The 19,930-nt window shown below is 36.8% G+C and overlaps 1 protein-coding gene across 2 annotated transcripts in view; it reads left to right on the top strand.

The window, feature by feature from the left end:
• The window catches only part of ETNK1 (ethanolamine kinase 1), a 35,119-nt gene extending 20,063 nt beyond the window's left edge, over positions 1–15,056 (top strand). For both annotated transcript variants that reach the window (XM_031597135.2, XM_090146269.1), the window contains exons 6-9: positions 2,717–2,800; positions 4,760–4,920; positions 7,030–7,103; positions 8,314–15,056. In XM_031597135.2, coding sequence (XP_031452995.1) covers positions 2,717–2,800; positions 4,760–4,920; positions 7,030–7,103; positions 8,314–8,386 — 392 coding nt within the window. In that variant the 3' untranslated portion in view covers positions 8,387–15,056. The remainder of the gene's footprint in view (positions 1–2,716; positions 2,801–4,759; positions 4,921–7,029; positions 7,104–8,313) is intronic.
• Positions 15,057–19,930: the final 4,874 nt, after the last annotated feature.

The following is a 19,930-nucleotide window of genomic DNA, read 5'->3' as shown; positions in this document are numbered from 1 at the left end:
CTATTTGAAAACTGAATTGCAGGTGTATAAAACACAACATGGATTCCATTTTGTATCTTTATACAGTTTTCATAGGTGAGATTGTGTTGCCTACTGTAGTAGGCATCCTTTGAAAAGGATATATTGTGCTTGAAAAGCAAATATTCTTCAACACCTTTATTTCTGTTGGTAACAGTAGCTGCTCCAGAGAGATGACAGAGCATAGTTCTAAGTAATGTCTTTCAATAAAACACGGATCTGCTCAGACTACTGTACTATTGGTCTCCCTGCTCACATTGATACTGGTGGGATGTACAATTCACTGTGTTTCTTTAAAACCTCGAAGGAAACTGATTAACTATAGTGTAACCATACCTTTAGAAGTGGCTTTGCAATATTAACTGCAGTGAATCTTAAAAGGAAATTTTAATACTGTGGATATTTAAACAATGAGAATGATGCTTCTTCTAAAGGTAGTTAAAACTCCATGCTAGCACAAGTCTGAAAGAGATTAATAAGAATGCAGGATCTTTTTACTTTGAAGTTTTGTCTTAATCACATATGAGTTGCCAAACTTTCTTCATCTGCTATGGATCACATGTGCCATTGTTGCTGCCTTGTGATGATATGCATAGTGCTACATAAGTGCACTGAGCAGATGTTTTCTCGCATCGCTTGTTTTTGTGTGCCTCCCCATTGGAGAGTGCCCGGTAACAGCATCATCTGTAGCTTATTAGATTCAATTTCTTATCTCATAAGACTATTATTTATGGTAAAAATTAAATTTTGGCTACAATTGAAAACATACATAATGGCACATACAGGTATGTTCAAGATGAAATTTAGACACTGAAGAAATTTTAAGGTATATCTTATCCTGGTACTTTACAAGCAGACTTTAAGCTGCTATGTTTTTATCTAATGTGGGGAAAAGCTGAATACAGTCAGTTTCTAATGATGTTAGGGTGGGGGGCATCAGGAGGTCAGTTGTGTTGCGGAGCATTAACCAGGGTTGGGCGGTACGGTTTGACTGGCTTGTAACTTACAGGTGTTTGTTTTTAAAAGAAGTGCTAAAGAACCAATGAGAAGCACAAGCACATGCAAGTGTATGAATCTGCCAGTCAAGTAGAGGCAGAAGTTGGTCTGTGACAGTATCATAAGATCTTGGCTGCATCTGCTGTAAAACTTCTTGTCCCTTCAGACCCTTCAATTTTCCATTGCCAGCAAGATTTTCCTGGGAGGAGCTTGCCACTTTGCATTCTCATGTTGGTTTGTCAGAGCCTAAAAGGTTTAACCTCATAACTTTGGTAAGCAATCCTCTTTTTCTGTGGAAGCAAGGGTAAATCTGACTTGGAGGATTGTGACTAAATGATTTTGTTAGTGTTTTGGGGTTTAACTTCTATTATAAGTGCTTAGACAAGAAGATGGATGCATCTGGAAAAGATAGACGTGTTATTGTTTCAAACATGGTAATGATGAACTGCATAGACAGAAGGAACACTTCTAACAAAGTTGTTCTGTGTTAACTTGCTTGGGCTGTTTGCCTGATATAGCTATTGTATTTGATATGTGCAATATTCATAAATCCTTAGGAGGCATAGTATTAGATTCTTAATCCTTAGCCTAGAAAATGTCTAGCAGTTAACTTTTAAAGTGATTCTTAATTTGCTTTTTTGATAGAGATATAATAGCAATAGTATCTATAAGATTTTTTTAAGTGATGCTAACAAGATTGTTCATTGTAATGAGTATGTTTTTATAGAGTAAATATGCAACTAGCCATTGAAAGAATGAGCATAGAGAGGCAGATGAGTACAACTGTGAACGTTAGCCATTTCACCACAGTGTGGGAAATGTAAGCTTTTACATTTTAAGGTTCCACACTACTTCCCTTTCTGTTGCTCCCTTTAAATAAAAGAGCTCTAATTTTATCTAGTTATTCAAATTTGTTGATGTCTTTAAAGGTTGCTGTGATGTAGACCTGCTTGAGCAGGTTCAGTGCTGTGTTACATCTTTGAGTGAAGCACTTTTCCTGGCTTCCCAAAGATAACTACTGACTAGTAAAAAAATTAAGTAATTTAGGAACATTTGGGGCTGATGCCACTCTGTTAGTTCTTATTTACATAATAGTAGGTAGCTTCATTGTTTTGAGTATTGTCTTATCGGTATCTTGAAAGTAGTTTAAGCCAATTTAAAACAAAAAAGGGGCAACTATTAGAAAAGTCTTGCTTAATAAGTGTGCTTGAAGAAAGCAGGGAATATCAGCATACTAAAAGGATTTCCTTTAGTAACCTGTTGCAACATGTTAGTCTGCCATGGTTGCACACTTGTCTTAGAATAAATAGGACTGTAATTTTTTAAGTCAGGGAAAAAGTGATCTGTGATTTCTACGTAAAGCTTAAACTAAGGCTTGTCCACCATATTTCTCATTTTGAAGGTAATTGATGCCCTCGTGTGGTAGAAATTAAAATTCTTCTAATCAAAGTTAAAAAAAAAAAAAAAAAGAGCATTTTAAGCTCTGATTATTAAGAGAGATCTCTTGAATGACTATTCAAAGAAGACTCATACCTTAAAAACAGTTTTGCCTTGTAAAATCTGAATGCACGCAGCTGGGTACAAATAAGATAGAAATGTGCTGTTTTTGTTTGTTTCCCTAAAACTTCAAAGGACACCAAAGGATTAGGGCCATGATTTCATTTAATGTGGACTCTGATGTTGCTGCTCTTGTCTCACGTAGGTGATGTGCAGTTCATAGACTATGAGTACTCTGGATACAACTACCTGGCTTATGACATTGGCAATCACTTCAATGAATTTGCAGGTAAAAATTGGATTTATGGGTAAAGTGGACACAAAAAAAAAACTTTGAGTTGTCATTCTTGTACCATGTTCTGATTTTCTTTCTATATCTAGATACGTGCATGTAGCTACTAATCTAATGGTATAAAAATGTGTTAATGCCTCTACTTGCAGGCCAGTTATGTCCTTCCTTTACAGCTCTGAGGTTTTGTTCTGTGAAATGACACAGCAGAGACTCAACACACTAATGAAATACCGTGGATGTATCTGCAACAGCTCAAGTAGTTATTTAATAAATAGAATATGCTGTGTGATCACAAAGTTAGAAATGGCAGACTTTACATTTTTTTCAGTGGTTTTGCATGTCTTTGCTAAGTACTGGCCCTTCAGTTATGTACTAAAATGAGAAGTAGAGGCTAAGAATGTGGTTGGAAAAAGTGTCAGATTTTAGCATTAAGTTGTGGATAGATTCATTCATTTGCTCCTTGAGTTTCTTCTGATAAATGCCCCTTCCTTTCACTTCATAAGAGTGAAATAACCTTATTTATGCAGTGCTACTTTAGAAGATGGAGTGATAGGGAAAACATATATTATTAATATAGGTGGAAAGTACAGTATGGTGAAATTAGGAGCCTTTGTTTATGTACCTGTCATTGCTTTTCAAATCTCAAGTTCAGATAACTTAACCAAGTATACTCTGACTTAAAAGTTAAATTCTTCACAAAATACATCTGAAAGCTTTTGATTAATTTCATCTGGAACTTTTAAGAGTCCAAGTACATCTTCAGGGAGCTAGGTACAGTAAGAAGTCTTTTGCCACTGAAGAGCAGCTGTGTGTTACCTTTGCTATGTTTGATAGTCAGACATGGGAAAGAATTTAAGTGCCAGGAGATTGCAGTGGTCATAAAATAGAACTGAAGGAGAATTAGGTATGAAAATGTCATTGTTGTGGACACAGATGTTAGTAGTATGTATGGCCACAACCATCTGGCCGTAAGTAGTAGTGTAGATTTGTGGCATGTAATCTGCTGAGGTCAAGCTACTTACCCTGTGCAAGAAAGCTGTGTACTGTAACCTCTTTCCTGATGCACTTGTACAGTAGGTCTGACACTTTGTTAGTATTTTTCTGTGTGTTATATCTCAAATCTAGAGCTTCCAGAGTAGAGTGGTTCTATTGCATATGCCTCATACTACTGATTGCAAATGTGCTTTCTCAGGAATAGCATGTTTAGAATCTAGTTTACTGAGCATACATACTGCTTTGTCTTCTGGAAGGTTAAACAGAGGAAAGGAGACCAAGAGTATTTTTCAAAGGAAGAAGTGGCGTGGCTAAGAATGACTTTGAAATAGGATTAAAAATATTTTTCACATCTTCCAGGCAGTGATCGACTGTGATTCAAGTCTTGGGATTCCTGGTAGATTGTGTGGCCTGCTGTTTAGAATGTCTAGTATAGACAAATTTGGAGCTCTGTGCTAAGAACAATATGGCAGAAGAGAATAGTTACGGAGATAAGGCTTGTAAATTCTACGTATGGAGGGGCAGAGTAGACTACCCTAAAGGTTTAATCTTACAGAGATGAGCTGACAGCATGTACGTATCTGGATTCAGCTTTGGATAATGTTGCAAATGAGCTACTATTTGATATGCAGGGAGGGTTTCTGCTTTGCAGTGCAGATTTTTTTTTTTTTTAGATTTGTTATAGCTAAACTTGTTGCATTTCAAAAGAAATGGAGTGTGCGTGTGGAAGAAAACACCACAAATCTTTCTGCATTGAATGCTGTGTGATTCTTGTGTGAGAAATTCTTGCCAGCAAGTACTGATAAAATCGTATCAAAGTAAAAGTAATTATGTCTTTTCACGTCAATTTATGTGTTTGTATTTGTGGGGGGAGAGAGGGAGAAGCAGTCTATGGTACTGTGATTCTAATGGTCTTTTTAGATACTCTATGATTCAGATCTTTTTTTTTCCCCCTCCCCATAGGAGTAAATGAAGTAGACTACAGCCTTTATCCCAACAGAAAATTACAGGAACAGTGGCTGAGATCTTACCTTGAGGCCTACAAAGAATATAAAGGATTTGGCACAGAAGTCAGTGAAAAAGAAGTTGAAGTTCTATATGTTCAAGTCAATCAGTTTGCACTGGTAAATAACAATCTTTGGATATGAATGTTAAATGCTGTATTTTTTCTCTGTGGGCAAATAACTGTCAGTTTCTTAACCTGAGTGCTGTGTTACATAAAGAAAAACTTCTTAGCTTGTTCTGTGAACGTTTTCACCACTTTGTGTGTTGGCTCCGAGCAAAAAGGGCAGTGAGTATTCAAAGATGATGATGAATTTTTTTAGCAAGTATATCTACTGGCTGGCAAGCCCCTGTTTTGGCAAGAGCTTATGGTGGGTCTATGCTAAACTCCCTGTAAGACAACAGGAAAAACAAGGTAGAACTCCATAAATACATGTAAGTCTTCTGATCTAAAATTTTTCCAAAGATAATTTTTTGTTAAACTAAAAAGTAAAACTAGGATACTTCTGACTTTTTTAACAAGTGATTAGACCTCTTTTTAGAATCTTTCAGTACTACCATAATTCTTTCCTTGCCTTCAGTGTTCTGGAAAGCTGAGTGATTTAAACTGTAGCAAAATGCACATGTAGTCTTAATGATCCCAGGGGGTTTTCTGAGGGCTGACTGTGTGAGTCTGTTCCCCTCTTCGTCTTCTATATTGTGTGTCATACTATCTCCTGTCTGTTGTCAGTCTGCCTTCTCAGACTTCAGATGTAAAAGCTTCATTTTGCTTTCTCCTAAGAGTAAAACATGCTAAACTATTCTTAGGCTGACTAAGGCTAAAACGCCTATTTGATTTCTCTTTCTCTCTTATTTTATTTCTCTTTCTGACTAATCCAAGCTTACCTTTATACTGTAATACCTTCAGTTTTCTGGAAAGAAGCTAATGGCAATAGTGAAGAAATACAGATCCTACTCTAAGAAGATGGTATTTTCTAAGGGCTAGTTTAATACCAATTTGTTCTTCTGTTAAGATCTCTATAATCTACTGGATTCGTTAGTCTCTTTCATTTAGGAAAGTTAGATTTGCAGTTATGTTGGCTGGTGGTCTGGTGTCAAATATACATAGCATTAGTTTTGTCAATTCTAAATCACAGTCATACTAATCTTTAAGAGAAAATAGTGTTCTGTTTAGAGAACAACTTAAGATGTGCCTTAAGGCCACACACAACGCACCAATAGTGCCAAATACAAGTAGGTGTCAGTTAATGTGGGAAGCTTTAGTAACAGAAAAATTAATGGATGCTGATGTAAAGCTCCAAACTGTTCACTGTCAGGTAAAGCTATCAAAACTCAGAGATGCAGGAAGGATTCATGCTTGCATATAATGGTTGCTGTTTTAAAGTGTTTTCAGGCATACATGCCTGAAGCTGTCTTCTATACTTCTGGTAAAGAGTTATGTGCAAGCTCTGGGAAACAATTTATTATAAGCAGTTACTAACTGAATAGAAGTCAAAAGTGTATTGTATATAACCTGAGTGGTCCAGAAATGACTTCAATAAGGTGATTATCAAGCTCATGTCCATTGTGTATATTTGTTTGAAAGTTCATTATCAGTCACATCATTCATAGTAGTTTCAATCCATGGTTTCAATCAGGAATTGAGCACAGGCCTCCAGGCTGTTTTTCTGGACTAGTAAAGCAGTCATCGTTGAAACAGGTTACAAACGTGTAAATGGTGAGGAGCTTCTTTTCCGTAGCTACAGATCATGCTTTTGTCCAAGTCAGTAGTGAAAGTGAGTTGTGGTTCTTAAAACCTAAGGGTGTAGTCAAAGGTTCAAACGGAACTCTCTATATACATTTGAAGTTGAATATATGTAGGATATTAACAGAAAATTGTTTAAAAAGTAACAGTAGTAGCAGTTCTATTTCTATTTACTTGACATGATGTATGTAATCACACAACAATTTACTTAATAGATGATGAACTCTTTCACAACTGCAACATTATTTTTCTTGGGGGGGAAAAAAAACGCAACAAACGTGTCTGGAGGCCAATAAACTTACTCTGCCAGTAGTTTTGTAATACTTACATATCAGTCTCTTTGATGACGAGATATTAAGGAAGATTACAAAAATGGATTTAGAGGGAGTTGTCTTGTAGATGTTCCTTTTATTTCAATGTAAAAATGCACTTATATATATGCTTTTATACAGTACTAATCTTTCCTGATCTTTTTGTTTTCCATTAGGCTTCCCACTTCTTCTGGGGATTGTGGGCTCTAATTCAAGCCAAATATTCCACCATTGACTTTGATTTTCTAGGGTAAGTATGCTTGCTTCATGTAATAATGCAATAATTGAGATTGGAAGGGAATTTTGGGGCCATCTGGTTAAGTATCCCAGCTATCATAAGCTGTGAGGTTTGAGGTGTCTGATCTGTGTGGTTGTACTGTAACTTCTGAACTGAAAATAAGTATAGACAGCTTTTACAGTCTTTTTCCTCTCTCCTGAAAACTTTCTAAATTAATGCATGCCTTTGGTCTAAAATAGTTAGTGTAACAAGGCAAGGCTCTTAACTAGAGGAGCAAATGCTTTTAAGGATAAAAGGCTAAGGATAAAAGGCTTTTCTTGGAGAGACAAAGGCACAGAAGACCAGTCATTGTGCTGTGCTAGTTGTCAGAAGAGGTATGTCCCCAAGAGTCAGGAAATGGGCCTCTTGTATGAAGAAGTTAGCTTACATCTTATTGCACAGAATATTGATCTTAGAAATTCTGAACATTTTGAAAAGAACCTCTGTAATGCCAATGAACATTAAGTTCTGCCTACTGAAACAGTGGCTAATGGTTCTGTTTCAGGTCTTTGGCATTTATTTATTTATTTATTTATTTTAAGTCTTTCATCACAGCAAGCAGTAGAATATATCTGTCTTTTGTTGGAAACTGGCAGAAGTGATAAAATCCATCATTTCACTTTAGCATGAGTTTCTGTTTCAGCTTAGGATATTTTTTCGTTAATGACTAAGCCAGTTTACTAGGCTTAGTTGTGCTGCTATGTAAATGATACCAATGTGAGTTTCTTCTGTGGCTTGTACCTGGTTAATTCCAAGGAGAAGTGCTTATAAGTAACCGCTAGATGGTGCAAAAAGCAAGAAAAAGCACAAGTGAGAAAATCCAGCCGTGTTGCGGTTCAGAAAAATAGCATTCTTCCAATGAACAAGATCTTTTTTTTCCTTTTTTTTTTGGGTGTAGCTTTCAGTTGTAGGACACTTTATTAAGAACTTTAGGCATGAAGATGGCACCTTTGATACACTCAAAATAGCATTTGTTTTGCAAACTCTAGCAAGCTGGTAGGAGTGGCGGAGTGATGGTGTTGAGGAAGTACCATAGTATGGTTATTCTGTTCTTCTTCCTTTGGTAGCTGCTATGAGTTAGTATTTGAAACAAGCCTCTGGGCTAGGTGGACTTCTGAGTGGACATAGCCTGTCTGTTTCTCATTGTCTGCTCTTAACTTCAGATCTTTTTCCCTTTAAATAGGTATGCAATTGTTCGTTTTAACCAGTATTTCAAAATGAAGCTGGAGGTCATGATGTTAACTCTCCCAGAGTAAAGAAGAGGAGTAAACTTACCAAGTGGATAGAGAACCCCTGAATCTTTTCTGAATGGATACTGGAAAAAAAGCTAAACATTTGTTGAAGTTCTGTAATGCTCACTTGGTGGTTCTTGCTTTATAAATAATGCCTCTAAACAGTCCTTCAATGTTAAATTTAATATGAAGAGCATACGTACTGCTGTTGATATAAAATGGATTAGAAACTTGCTAAATCTGAAAAACTTGTAGAAATGGCAATTTAATCCTTTTTTGTAATTTAACATGTTGTATGTGAAATATTTATTATAAGTTTAACATGATTCCATTGCTGCTTTCATCAGTTTTTGTAAAAGTTGGGTGCAAATGGTGAAGTTTTTCCAAAGGATTTGTTTAACAACTTGTTTTATTGAGCTGCATTAACTTATATTAGGGATCTACACAGTCAGAGGATATCAACCTTTTAGATCTGTACAGGCAAAATGAGAGATACTGGTCACAGGTATGTAGTAACTAGGGGAAAAGGGTTAGGATGATCTTTTTAATTTTTTTTAATTTTATAAAGAAAAAGGTAGCTTTCCATGTTATGGTACTTATCTTTTGTATAAGAATCAGCCTTCTTGCTAAAATGATAAATAATGTTTTGACTTTCTTTTCTTTGTGTTAAGCTGTAGAAATGTGAATGTTCTGTGGCCATCAAATTCTTTTAGACTCCATACCATCACAGTGTTAGATGGGGAGTGTACCATCTCTAACTTCTGTGGGAAAGCTGCTGCTTATTAAGCAAACTTCTTAAACAATAGACCACTGTTCCAAAATTTGAATTACTTTTTGAAACTTGATTCAAAATTTGAACACTATTCTGGTCTCTGATGTGCTTCAGCAGTATCTGACGTAATGGACTATTGAACTGCAAATTAGTGAGCAGAGATCCTGTTGCACTGGGGAGCAAGACACTTAGGTTTACAGTTTGTTATATTGTATATTGTCTTTCCTTCTGCTTTGTCATCATCTAACCTTGGATTCTAGTCTTAAATGCTTGGTCCTGTAGTTGCAAATTCTGTGAGTCTGTTTTTCTTCTGTGGCAGCGAATTATGTTTCAAAATCTCCAGTTTGAAGGATAACATGAAAAAGTATGACTTGAACAATGGGACTTTGATAGTCACATGCAGCTTTTTAAAGCTATTATACCAAGAATGGTCTGGATTACAAAATGTGAATTGAAAAGAAAATGTTTACTTAAGAAAACCATATGTAAGCTTAAATGGAAAAGAGGCTTTAAAACTCTTTTAGAAGAGATAGGGAGAAACAACAAAATAAAACCAACAAGGCAATTTGGAGTTGGGCAGGCATATACTCAGCTCTTGGGTATACTCTGAAAAACTTTGCACTTTGGTCACTTAAGTGCCCACATGTACAAAGTCTGTGTGTGCATATACACATGCAGTCACAAACTTAACTGAAGAGTAAATATTATGGGGAGAAGCTCCAGCAAAGATATTTATTCTAAATTGCTTTGTGACATACTGTTGTGTGTGTGTGTATATATATATACATATAAATAACATATACATACATGAGTGCTTTAAAGCTTTTTTGATTCTTTCAAGACAAAGAAGGTTGATGTGAATGAAGAATTTTCACCTTGAACAACCATTTTGAATGGCATTCTTTTTTTTTTTTTTTACAAAAGCAAGGGTTGGGTTTTTCCCTCTTGTTTATATTCATCTCTGAAAGTTTTCTTTTTTTTTTTTAATTATTTAGTCAAAACCTTAACTGTAACGCAATGGTAAAACTGGGCTTTTTTTTTTTTCTATAACTTGAAGTTGGATAACCCTTTTTGTTAGCATTTGCTAGCTGGAGGCTAATATACTGGACAAACTATCTTGGTAGTTAAATAGAAATGAATAGCTAAAATTGACATTTATATTTTCTTTTGTAGCGGATATAGAGGATGTTGCTAGAGCTCATGAAAGCACTGAAGATTCTTGTTTTCTGTAGTTTCCCCCTGTAGGCATGATTGACATATATTGACTAATAACCTGCTGTCTTTGTAGTCCCTTCAAGTATGGCATGATCTCTTTGGAAGTAAGGTTGATAAAAATTTTAGAACTTGATTTTTTGTTTATTTTCTTCAAATGGTGTCTTTATTTCTGACAATGTTTCTTTGTTTTTTAAAATGTGTAAGAGGCTGTGAAATTCAGTTGGTCTTGGGAAATCCAGCACTTGACAGATCCTGTCTAACTTTCCCAACAGCTTGCAACCCACATTCCCTTTTCAAGTACCAGTTCTACTTAAGTTTGGAATTAGTGTAACTTTTTTTCAGTAGTACTTTGTTTATATAGTTCAAGTAGCAATAACTGTAGAAGTGGAAACTTAGAAACTCGCTTCTGCAGAACCAAAGCTCTTTGTGAATGCAGCTCAATCTCATTCTTATGGAGTTAATTTCCACTGAATCTCCCATAAAAGCACTTTCAAGCAGATAGTAAATACTGCAAGCTTTTTCTGAGCCACTTTGAAGAAGCACAAGGATTATCACAGGTTATAGTGGTCAACTTTGCAGTACTGATAGAGGCTTTCATTTTGCATGTTGAAGTTCATTTTACACACTTTAATACTGCTTTGCATCAGCTTTCTTTCAAGACAAGTACAGAATAAAACAATTCCTGATATAAGGTTTGGAGAAAATACTGTAAACTTTTCCAAAATGAAATGCCAGTTACCTTGATTCTTGTACCACATTACATTTAGCCAGTAGCACTCAGATATTCTCATTTGCAACAGAATATCTACAGATGTATTAAGTTTGAAGCAGTAGTTTTTTCAATAGCATTGCAAATATTGAGGTAGCTCGAAACTGTGAATACAGGACATTCTGAATGTAAGTTAGGTACTAAAGCACCAAACTAGAGAATGTGTACTTGTTCTGATTAGTTTCTCTCAGTCTCTTAATAGCAACTTTAAGATATTTGAAGGAAGGCAAAAAAGACTGAGCTCTAGAATCATCCTGTAGTAGTTTTGACTGTGACTTGCCAAGAAGATACTCTGTTGCCTTTATGTTAAGCTAAGGGCATAAATGCCAAAATTAATAATTCTTACTGTAGTTAAACCTGTAATGTAAATATAAAGAGGATTATTAATAATGGCATTCTTGCATAAATAGCATCAAGTCAATAGACCGTAGTGGCCTGGTTGCTTTTGTAAAGCAGAATAGTGTGAATTTTTTTCTTCTCATTTCTGCAGTCAGATCTGGCTAATCAGTGCTTAATTTTTTAAGTCGTATAAGCATTACAGATTTCTGAGTAACTGATCTGTTCTTATATAATTTTAAATTCATTTATATGTCTTGATTTGCATTTTAGAATTACTAAATTTGTATTAACCAGATCTGACTGTATATGTATATAAAACAGTGTAAATAACCATTTGTAAATTAGTGTGAATTGTAATGTACCTTGCTTTTATGGACTTGTGTATTGCATTGTATTCTCTCCTATTTTGTAGAAATTTTGATGTAAAGAAGAAATCTAACTCTGTGTGCTGACTTCTTTTGTTAAATTTATCTGTAACAAATCATAGTAGTTACATTCAGGTATCCATTTATAGCCTTGGACACCCTGTGTCTTTTTTCCCTGCTACCTTTTTTAACATCTTGCTCTTGGGAATGATTCTGGGAAAGAAAAGTAATTCATATAATGCTAAAATGAAGAGAAAGTCTATACTGATAGGGCAAATGGTCTATCAGAGGTACCTGTAAGTACCTACGGTATAGGGAAGGCTGTTAAAATTTAAAAAAAAAATTCCTATACATTCTTGAATGCTGGTGACTTCTAAACCATAAGCATGTTGAAGTACTCTTTAAGTGTGCGCTCCCGTGGTGACAGCAATTGAGTTAGTTGTGATAGAAGTCTCCGAATTTAAATGTTTTTGGTGGATATAGACTTAAAATAGGATTAGTTGCTAATTTGTAAATGCTTATAATAACCCCCTCAACCTCAGATCGCTCAAGTGGTTCTACCAGTCATTTTCGTTCACACTAGAATTATTGTTAGTTTCTTTAGACTATCTGAGACTTAGGGGAGGAGGTGTGCACTGCTCTCTCTCTGCAACCCCCAAACCCTAATTCATTAGGGGAAACATGATTATAAAAGCTTCCTTTCCATACTTAATCCATATTTTTTGACTGAAATTGTGTTCTGATTTGTTACTATATGACTCCTCATCAGAATAATTTTGTATAAAGTCCCTTGCTAAAGAGGCCTTTGACCTTGGAAGTGAAGCATAGGCAGTTGTTGTCCCCAAATGGCCAACTGTGTCTCATTACTGTTGCCTTTCAATACCAGTCTTGAACTGCATGATGTCTTTCAAGCTGTTAGTATATTCTTGTCCCTTGTGTGTTTCTACTGGAAAACACTTGTGTGTGAATCTTGTTGTCCATCTGACAAATTGATCTTGATACAGTTTTCACATGTTGTCAGCTCTACCTGTGGTGGATGAAAAGTACACATGCTTATCAGCATTGACTCTTAAGTTACTGAGGGTTGTGGGAAGTGAGCTGGTCATAGAAATGTTTGTCAAGAGGTGGGTTGGGCTCAATAAATATGGGTAAAAGGAAATCCAAATGGAAATGAGAACTTGAACTTTCAACATAGCAAGTTATTGAATATGCCTATTGCATGGTGTAAGGACAAGAGCAAATGGGTTAAGTTTGTTTCAAAGTTAAGTTAAAATTTATTTTAAAACGTTTGCTAGCTAGAAAAGACACAATTATTAACTCCTGCCAAAAGGAATCTTAAGGTATCTGCTTTTCTAATTACAGCTTTGCTCTGTAGCCCACTGTAATATAATTTCTTGCTCGGGGTAATTCTCCCTGTAGCTAGTAGAAGAGGTTGACCTTATCCTATCTATATTTTGTTTTGAGTTAGCTATCTGTTCTTTATATTGTTTTTTTGTATTTTTAAATGTGTTCACAGATGCATGTGAACATTGTAGGCTTCGTGCTGAATGTTTTCATCAGATTTAAGAGATGAAAAGCTATGACCTTTGGTCTTGCACAATATAGGTTTTCTGTTAGCCAACCACGTCACTTAAAGGAACTGTTGGCAGTGAGAAGCCACACAAATTTAGGTGGGGTATATCAGAAGAAGGCAAGGTATGTGGCCTTTAGACCTCTAGAAGGGAAAGGAAAATGTACAAATTGTTTGCATGTGCCAGTTGTGTGGAGGTGCTTTCAGTGATGTGGTGAGATGCCGGCTGATTTTTTTTTTTAAGTGACTTTTCTAAGTGATCTATCTGTACAGTTTAATTTGCTGTAACTAGAAACCAGCCAAATTAAGGGGGGCAGAGAGGGAGGAGACATTCTAAAAAATGACCTATGTGTTAAAATCTGTCCACAGTTAATTTGCAAACTTTCAGGTGCATGTTGGGCCTTTTCATTTATTTAACAGTGTAGATAATGTTGTGCACCAGGTGGTTCAATAGTAGGTTTTGTTATCCTTGATAAATGTCAGAAAACTGACTGAATGTGGGCTGGGCCTGAACTCAGAGTGTAGTCTGACCTTAGAACAAGTGGCCAGGCTTTACCATATTAACTCCCTTCTGATTCATAATTTTACACTGTTTGCTTCTGTAGTCTTCTGAAAAATTTTGGAGCATTTGTCTCGGATTCCCTGTTGTGTAGAATTTTAATTAACAGCCCCCCAAAATACGTGATGCTTATGGACCTTGGGAAATCCTGGTGCTGGTTAAGTCATGTGAACATTTAGAAAGCGCATTACTTGAAAATCTAATGAACGTTAAAAATAAATGATGAAATAACTTCAGGTACTGCACTAGCCTTATGTTCTGTGATATTGCAACTGCATTTTTTTCATGATGTAGTATTTTTTTTCCACATGGTAGAGATTCATGCAAAGTACAAGATAAAGGAGACCACAGAAGAGAAGCATTAAAAACTGTTATATGCAATCCCATAAAATGCAGAGTAGATTGGGGAAAAAAGTTTCCTAGCTTTTGGTGGTAGTAACTGTCAACTGTTATAAAAAAAAAAAAAAAAGAATAGGTGTCGAGTCTTAAGTGTGTGACAGACCTTTTTTTAATTTTTTTTTTTAATAGGTAGAAATGTTCTTAACATTTTGTATCTCAAGTACAATCCGTGGTAGTCAGTAATGCTGCTTTGTACACAAGTGCTTTGAATAGTCTCAGCACCAAGAATGTATCCAATCTTTAATATAACTTAGTTAGATTCTTTAGTTCTGTCTCAAGTGTCTCAATCCAGCTGTCTAAAACCCTTTAATTACTTGCAGAAACAGGGCCATAGCATAGTAGGGGTATATTCCTCTTTGTGTCTCTTTTTTTTTTTTAAAAAAAAAAAAAACAACTGAATATTTGCCAGTGTTCTTTTAAACATGAGTCCATTTATGTGCTGTGAATAAGTTAAACTTAAGAAGCAACCTTTATCTTCTGGCATTGTCATCGCCCCAAAAGTCCCCATGACCCTTTTTGTATGTTGTGGAGTTTAGGTGCATCACTTATCCATTGGAGTGAACTGTATTTCTTTTGAACTAAATGTTATTGAAGCTCTATTATAAGGCCTTCTACCACTGATTAAATGAAGTAATGTACCTTCGAAAGAGATTTATATTGTGTAAATAATTTCAAACTGCAACAATAAAGTTTGTTTCTAACTGCACTGTTAGCATGTATTGTGGTGACTTTACTTTTCCCAGATTTAAAAAACACTTACTGTGGAATACTTAAAGAGTTGTTGTTAGGCTTTTGACTTCTGTTAAAATGCGTACCTCTTTCTGGGATTAATGACCCATCTGAAAGTGAAATGCTTTGAGCTAGTGCTCTGCTTGCACAAAGTTGACTCCTAAAATTTTTGCATATTAAATAGCCTTGGACATTAGCAACTAAAATTTTTACATCTGGGAGGCAGGACTTAAGTGAACATGGCTGTCAGTAGGGATCACTACTGAGGAACTGGGGGGGAAGAAGTCCATCCTGCTATCAAGTTCTACTTGTGCACAGTAAGAGCTGTGCTTACTACTTAGGTCCTGTTTTACAGGTTCTGCTTCCAGTGCTAGGGGCACTATGTTAGACGGTTGCTCGGAGAATGTATAATGAGTATTAGTAAAATTCTGCTGCCTTCGTTTTGTTTGTGCAAATGTAAAGACAATGATTTCACCAAGGCAGATACTATTTGGGCTTGAGTACGAAGACAGGCTGAGGGAGCTGGGCTTGTTCAGCCTGGAGAAAAGAAGGCTGCGGAATGACCTCATTACAGCCTTTTAGAACCTAAAGGGAGCCTACAAACAGGAGGGGAATCAACTCTTTGGAAGGGTTGATAACTGCAGGACAAGGGAAATGGTTTTAAGTTGAGGGAGGGAAGATTTAGGTCGGGTGTCAGGGGGAAGTTGCTTGACAAGAGAGTGGTGAGGTACTGGAACAGGCTGCCCAGGGAGGTTATGGATGTCCCGTCCCTGGAGGTGTTCAAGGCCAGATTGGATGGGGCCCTGGGCAGGCTGGTCTAGTATTAAATAAGGAGGTTGGTGGCCCTGCATGTGGCAGGGGGGTTGGAGATTCATGATCTATGAGGTCCCTTCCAACCCTGGCTATTCTGTGATCCTGTGAATAACCTTAAGCAATTGACCACTATGAATTTATTGAGGGAGACATTGAGTCAGAGTTTGTATCTGTGATGGATCTTCCCTCCTTCTCACTGAAAATGTCTTTCCTACATACACTAAATAAAAAATTTTAGTTTTCTTAGGTATAGTGGGCTTGATTAAAGAGTTACCAGTCATTGTGTATGCTGGAAGGTATGGATAGAACAAGCAAGTTCTGTTGAGTGCAAAAGAAAATGTATCATTGGACTTAAGAGAAACCATTAACCCTGCTTTGTAGGATACTTGAGATCCATGCGTCTTGGTTTAAGTAGATTTTTTTTTTTTTTAAATATAATAATTCCTTCTTAATTTGGGAAGCCTCTGCCTTTTAAACTTACTGATTGTTTTCCTTTAGTGCAGTCATACAGTAATGTTCCATATGCACAGTAACTGTTGCCTGAGTTTCTAAAACTTCGAAGCATTACTGACTGTCACTGACCTAAACCTTACTAACTAGTGTCTTACTAACACTAGGCTTTTTGTCAAGGCACTGTTTCTGTTACAGGATGGGTAAGACCAAAATTGTTTTTCAGTTTAATGGAAAATATTCAGTGACAGGAGACCTAGGGTTACTCATCCATGCAGAATTACTGCCTGGAACAAGGAGCTGATGTTTCTCTGGAGTCTCTGCCTTGGCTTTACAGAAAATGCAGAGCAAGCTCATACTTGACCTAGAAGTTGTCAGTGGGGAGTAATACAGAGTTTTTTGAAGGCCAGTCTAGAAATCAAGATCTGGAGTAGAGTATTTTTCTCGAGATTTGTAACAAACTACAAACAAATGATAGGGAAAACAGTAGTGTATGTACTGAACTTCAATACAGTATATATTGACATATCAACCGTATAAAACGTGCACCTGTGGAAAACAAAGGTTGGTCTTAATTTTTAAGTTTCTGTCAGATTTATTAAATAGAAGCCTTTACTCCCATTAGTACAGCAGAGTCAAGCTGCACAGGAGTGTGCTGGAATCTTCTGTGCACGTCAACATGTGTGTCCTACCAACAGCCTCATTTTACAACCTGCCTTTTCTACTGAATGGGTAAGGACAGCTTTTCTCACTTTAAGTCTCACAATGTGTTTTTACTGCTAGCAAGTAAGGACAGAAACATTTCTTTCATCGGGTACTAGCTTTGAAATGGGAAGTGCAACCTTTGTCTTGTATACTCTTGGAAGTCTTGCTTAAGCTGCTAACCATAACTTGTTTTCTTCCCATCCACTGTTCATGTTCCCTTCAATTAGGCTGCAGTTCATCCTTACCTTAGTTTCTTGCAGTGCTATTTAGAATAATGCTACTTGTCAGTATTTCAAAGTTTCAGGAGTGTGAATAGAACAGCGCATGGAATTGTTCAAATGGTAGCAGTTACTTCAAAAGCCAAAGGTGGTGTCTCCTTCAAGTGACTTCATGACTAACTGGGCAAGTCAGATGCACAGCTCTTTCTTTATTGCAGTTATTTTCTGTTGACACCTTTCTTTGTGTCCTGTGGAACAGGAGGACAGACTCCAGCACTTACCCGCAGGTGGCAATGAAGCTGCAGGTTGTGTCTCATTGTTCAAGAAGCATTTCAAGACAGTTTATTTCTGTAGTATAGCATGCCATACATTGAGTTAAATGGAGAAAAGGGTGTTCTTTTATCTCTCGATGAGTTGCAGCCAAGATCTGTAATTGCCTTGCTCTTAATGTTGCATAACTGTTAGCAAGACTCAAGCCAAGCATTAATGAATTTCATCAGAACTTCATTTTTTAATGAGCATCATTAATCGTTAGCCATGCGTGCTGCAACCTACGCTTCTCTAAAGTGGGGATTTGCCAATCGTCTTGCACTATAAAAACAGCAGCATATTTTCCCCAGATTTTATCAGTAAAATAACAGCATGAAAAGACTGGAGCTAGGGAGACAAAAAAAGCGCCTCCTTTATTTGAACGTTTAAATACTTGAGATGCTCTCTGAAAGTTAGTCTGCAATTTCTGCTTGTGAACAGCTGCTGCTGCCCAGCTTTCTTCTCTACAGGCTTTGATAATACTGTGAGAGCTGGTAGGGATCTTATATACCAAACTTGAGAGATACACCTACCATGGTTTCTTAAGATGGATTCACTGGTCTTCCTCTAGCTCTCGTTACAAATTCCCATAAGTTTTTTAAGGCAAACCTTCTTTCCAGCTTTGGAAAAATGACAGCTAGTGATCCATTGTCCAGTATTTATTCTTTCAGCTTGTGCCTAAAGGCCACAGAAGGAACATCAGCTTCCTGACTGCTTCGAGCACTTGTCTGGATTTAGCAATTCAGGTGACCAGTCAGTGCCTGTTCTGATTCACTCTCCCATCCCACTGGAGGAGGGCAAGTGAATGGCTCTTTAACCTGCAGTTAAACCACACCAACAGCAATACTTTATTTGCACTGAGCTGCCTTATGGCTCATTCATACTCCTTCTGTAACAGAGTGGAGCTGACTACTTGCAGAGGTGGGTGAATTAAGTTGTCACGCAGATGTCACCGTGTGTGTTAGAGCTTTATGAAAAACAAAACCTTTTTCTTGTTGTGAATACTAGAGGGAGTATGATTGCACATATCTCTAGCCCATATAGTGCAACCTCTCACTAGAGATAGACGCTGGTTAGTACCAAAATTTCAAAAGCAGATTAAACAAGCAAAAGAGAGAGAACTGCATCTAAGCACTGCACAATGGGGAAAAAGTCTTCTCTGCATCTTGTGCCTTTGACCAAGGAAATGCATTACTCTTATCTTAACCGATGTGGATACAAATGTTTGTGGCTCAGATGGCAGAGTAAGTGGTGTGTAGAGGGAAGAGTAAAAGAAGGGATCTTCACTTCCAAGGGATCATAATGAAAAGTGCTCCTGAGGAGGAAAGAAGCACCATGGAGAAGAAAAATGAGGGAAGAATGGAATACAGATGGCAAAAGAGAGCAGAGAGAGAGATTAATGAAAAGGTATACTGACATAGAAAATGGGGACATGAAATAGGGGGAACATCCAAGATGAGAGAGAAAAGACAATGAACAAGTGGTGACAAGATTTGCTATGGATAATGAGTTTGCAGCAGAGCAAAAAGGAAAACCTCCTTATGAAAGTGTCATAATAAATTTATTTTATTGTTTCTCTGGCATGTATTATGAAAAGCGGTTATGATTTTGTATTTTTGATTTTGGAAATACCCAGCTGGAGACCCAGCAGTGTTTAGGGTTCTTTTTGGCAGTATCACCAAACCAGTTCTACTTATAAGATCTGAGCTTCATGTTTTGGAAGTACATGTATTCATTAGATGTAGGGTTAACTTCCACTTCTTAGGATTTTCTAGGTGAAAAAATGGAGAGGAAAAATACAAATATGTGCATGAGATATTCTCCTGGGTGGTCACACATTTAATGCTACAACTGCTCTTTGAATAAATCTTAATTGCTGCTAATTATATTGTGGTAACAAGAACATGGAGGTTTGTACCCAACCTTTGCCTAGCCTGCCTGATTATTCAAAATTTTGTGGAGGAAATAGTAAGGGACAACCCTCACACTCCTCCCTCCCCCCCGAAAAAGCAACCAACCAACTAAAAAAAAACAGGTACAAAATAAGAATATTTGGGGTAAAAATGTTTATCTCAGTATATAGTTGGTCTCACCTTCAGGCGCAGAATAGTTCTGCTATCTTCTGTGGCTAAGATCAGCAAATCCTGCCACACATGACTTAATGTGCTGTGAATTAGAAAGACTGAGATGTTAGTAAGGCATTGGCTGTTGTATATTCTGATGTTTGTATGTATGTGTGTGTGTGTGTAGTGAGGATGCTGTAAATACGACACCTGACTTCATGTAACCTGGTCATCAACAAGGGAGATGCAAGAAGAATGACAGTGAGATCTGGCTGGGAAATTCATCATACAAT

The sequence above is a fragment of the Phasianus colchicus genome, chromosome 1 (genome assembly GCF_987193195.1).
Source record: "Phasianus colchicus chromosome 1, bPhaCol1.hap1.1, whole genome shotgun sequence".
NCBI lineage: Eukaryota > Metazoa > Chordata > Aves > Galliformes > Phasianidae > Phasianus > Phasianus colchicus.
The sequence above is the reverse complement of the archived record's forward strand: the minus strand, read 5'-3'. Positions and strand labels throughout refer to the sequence as shown.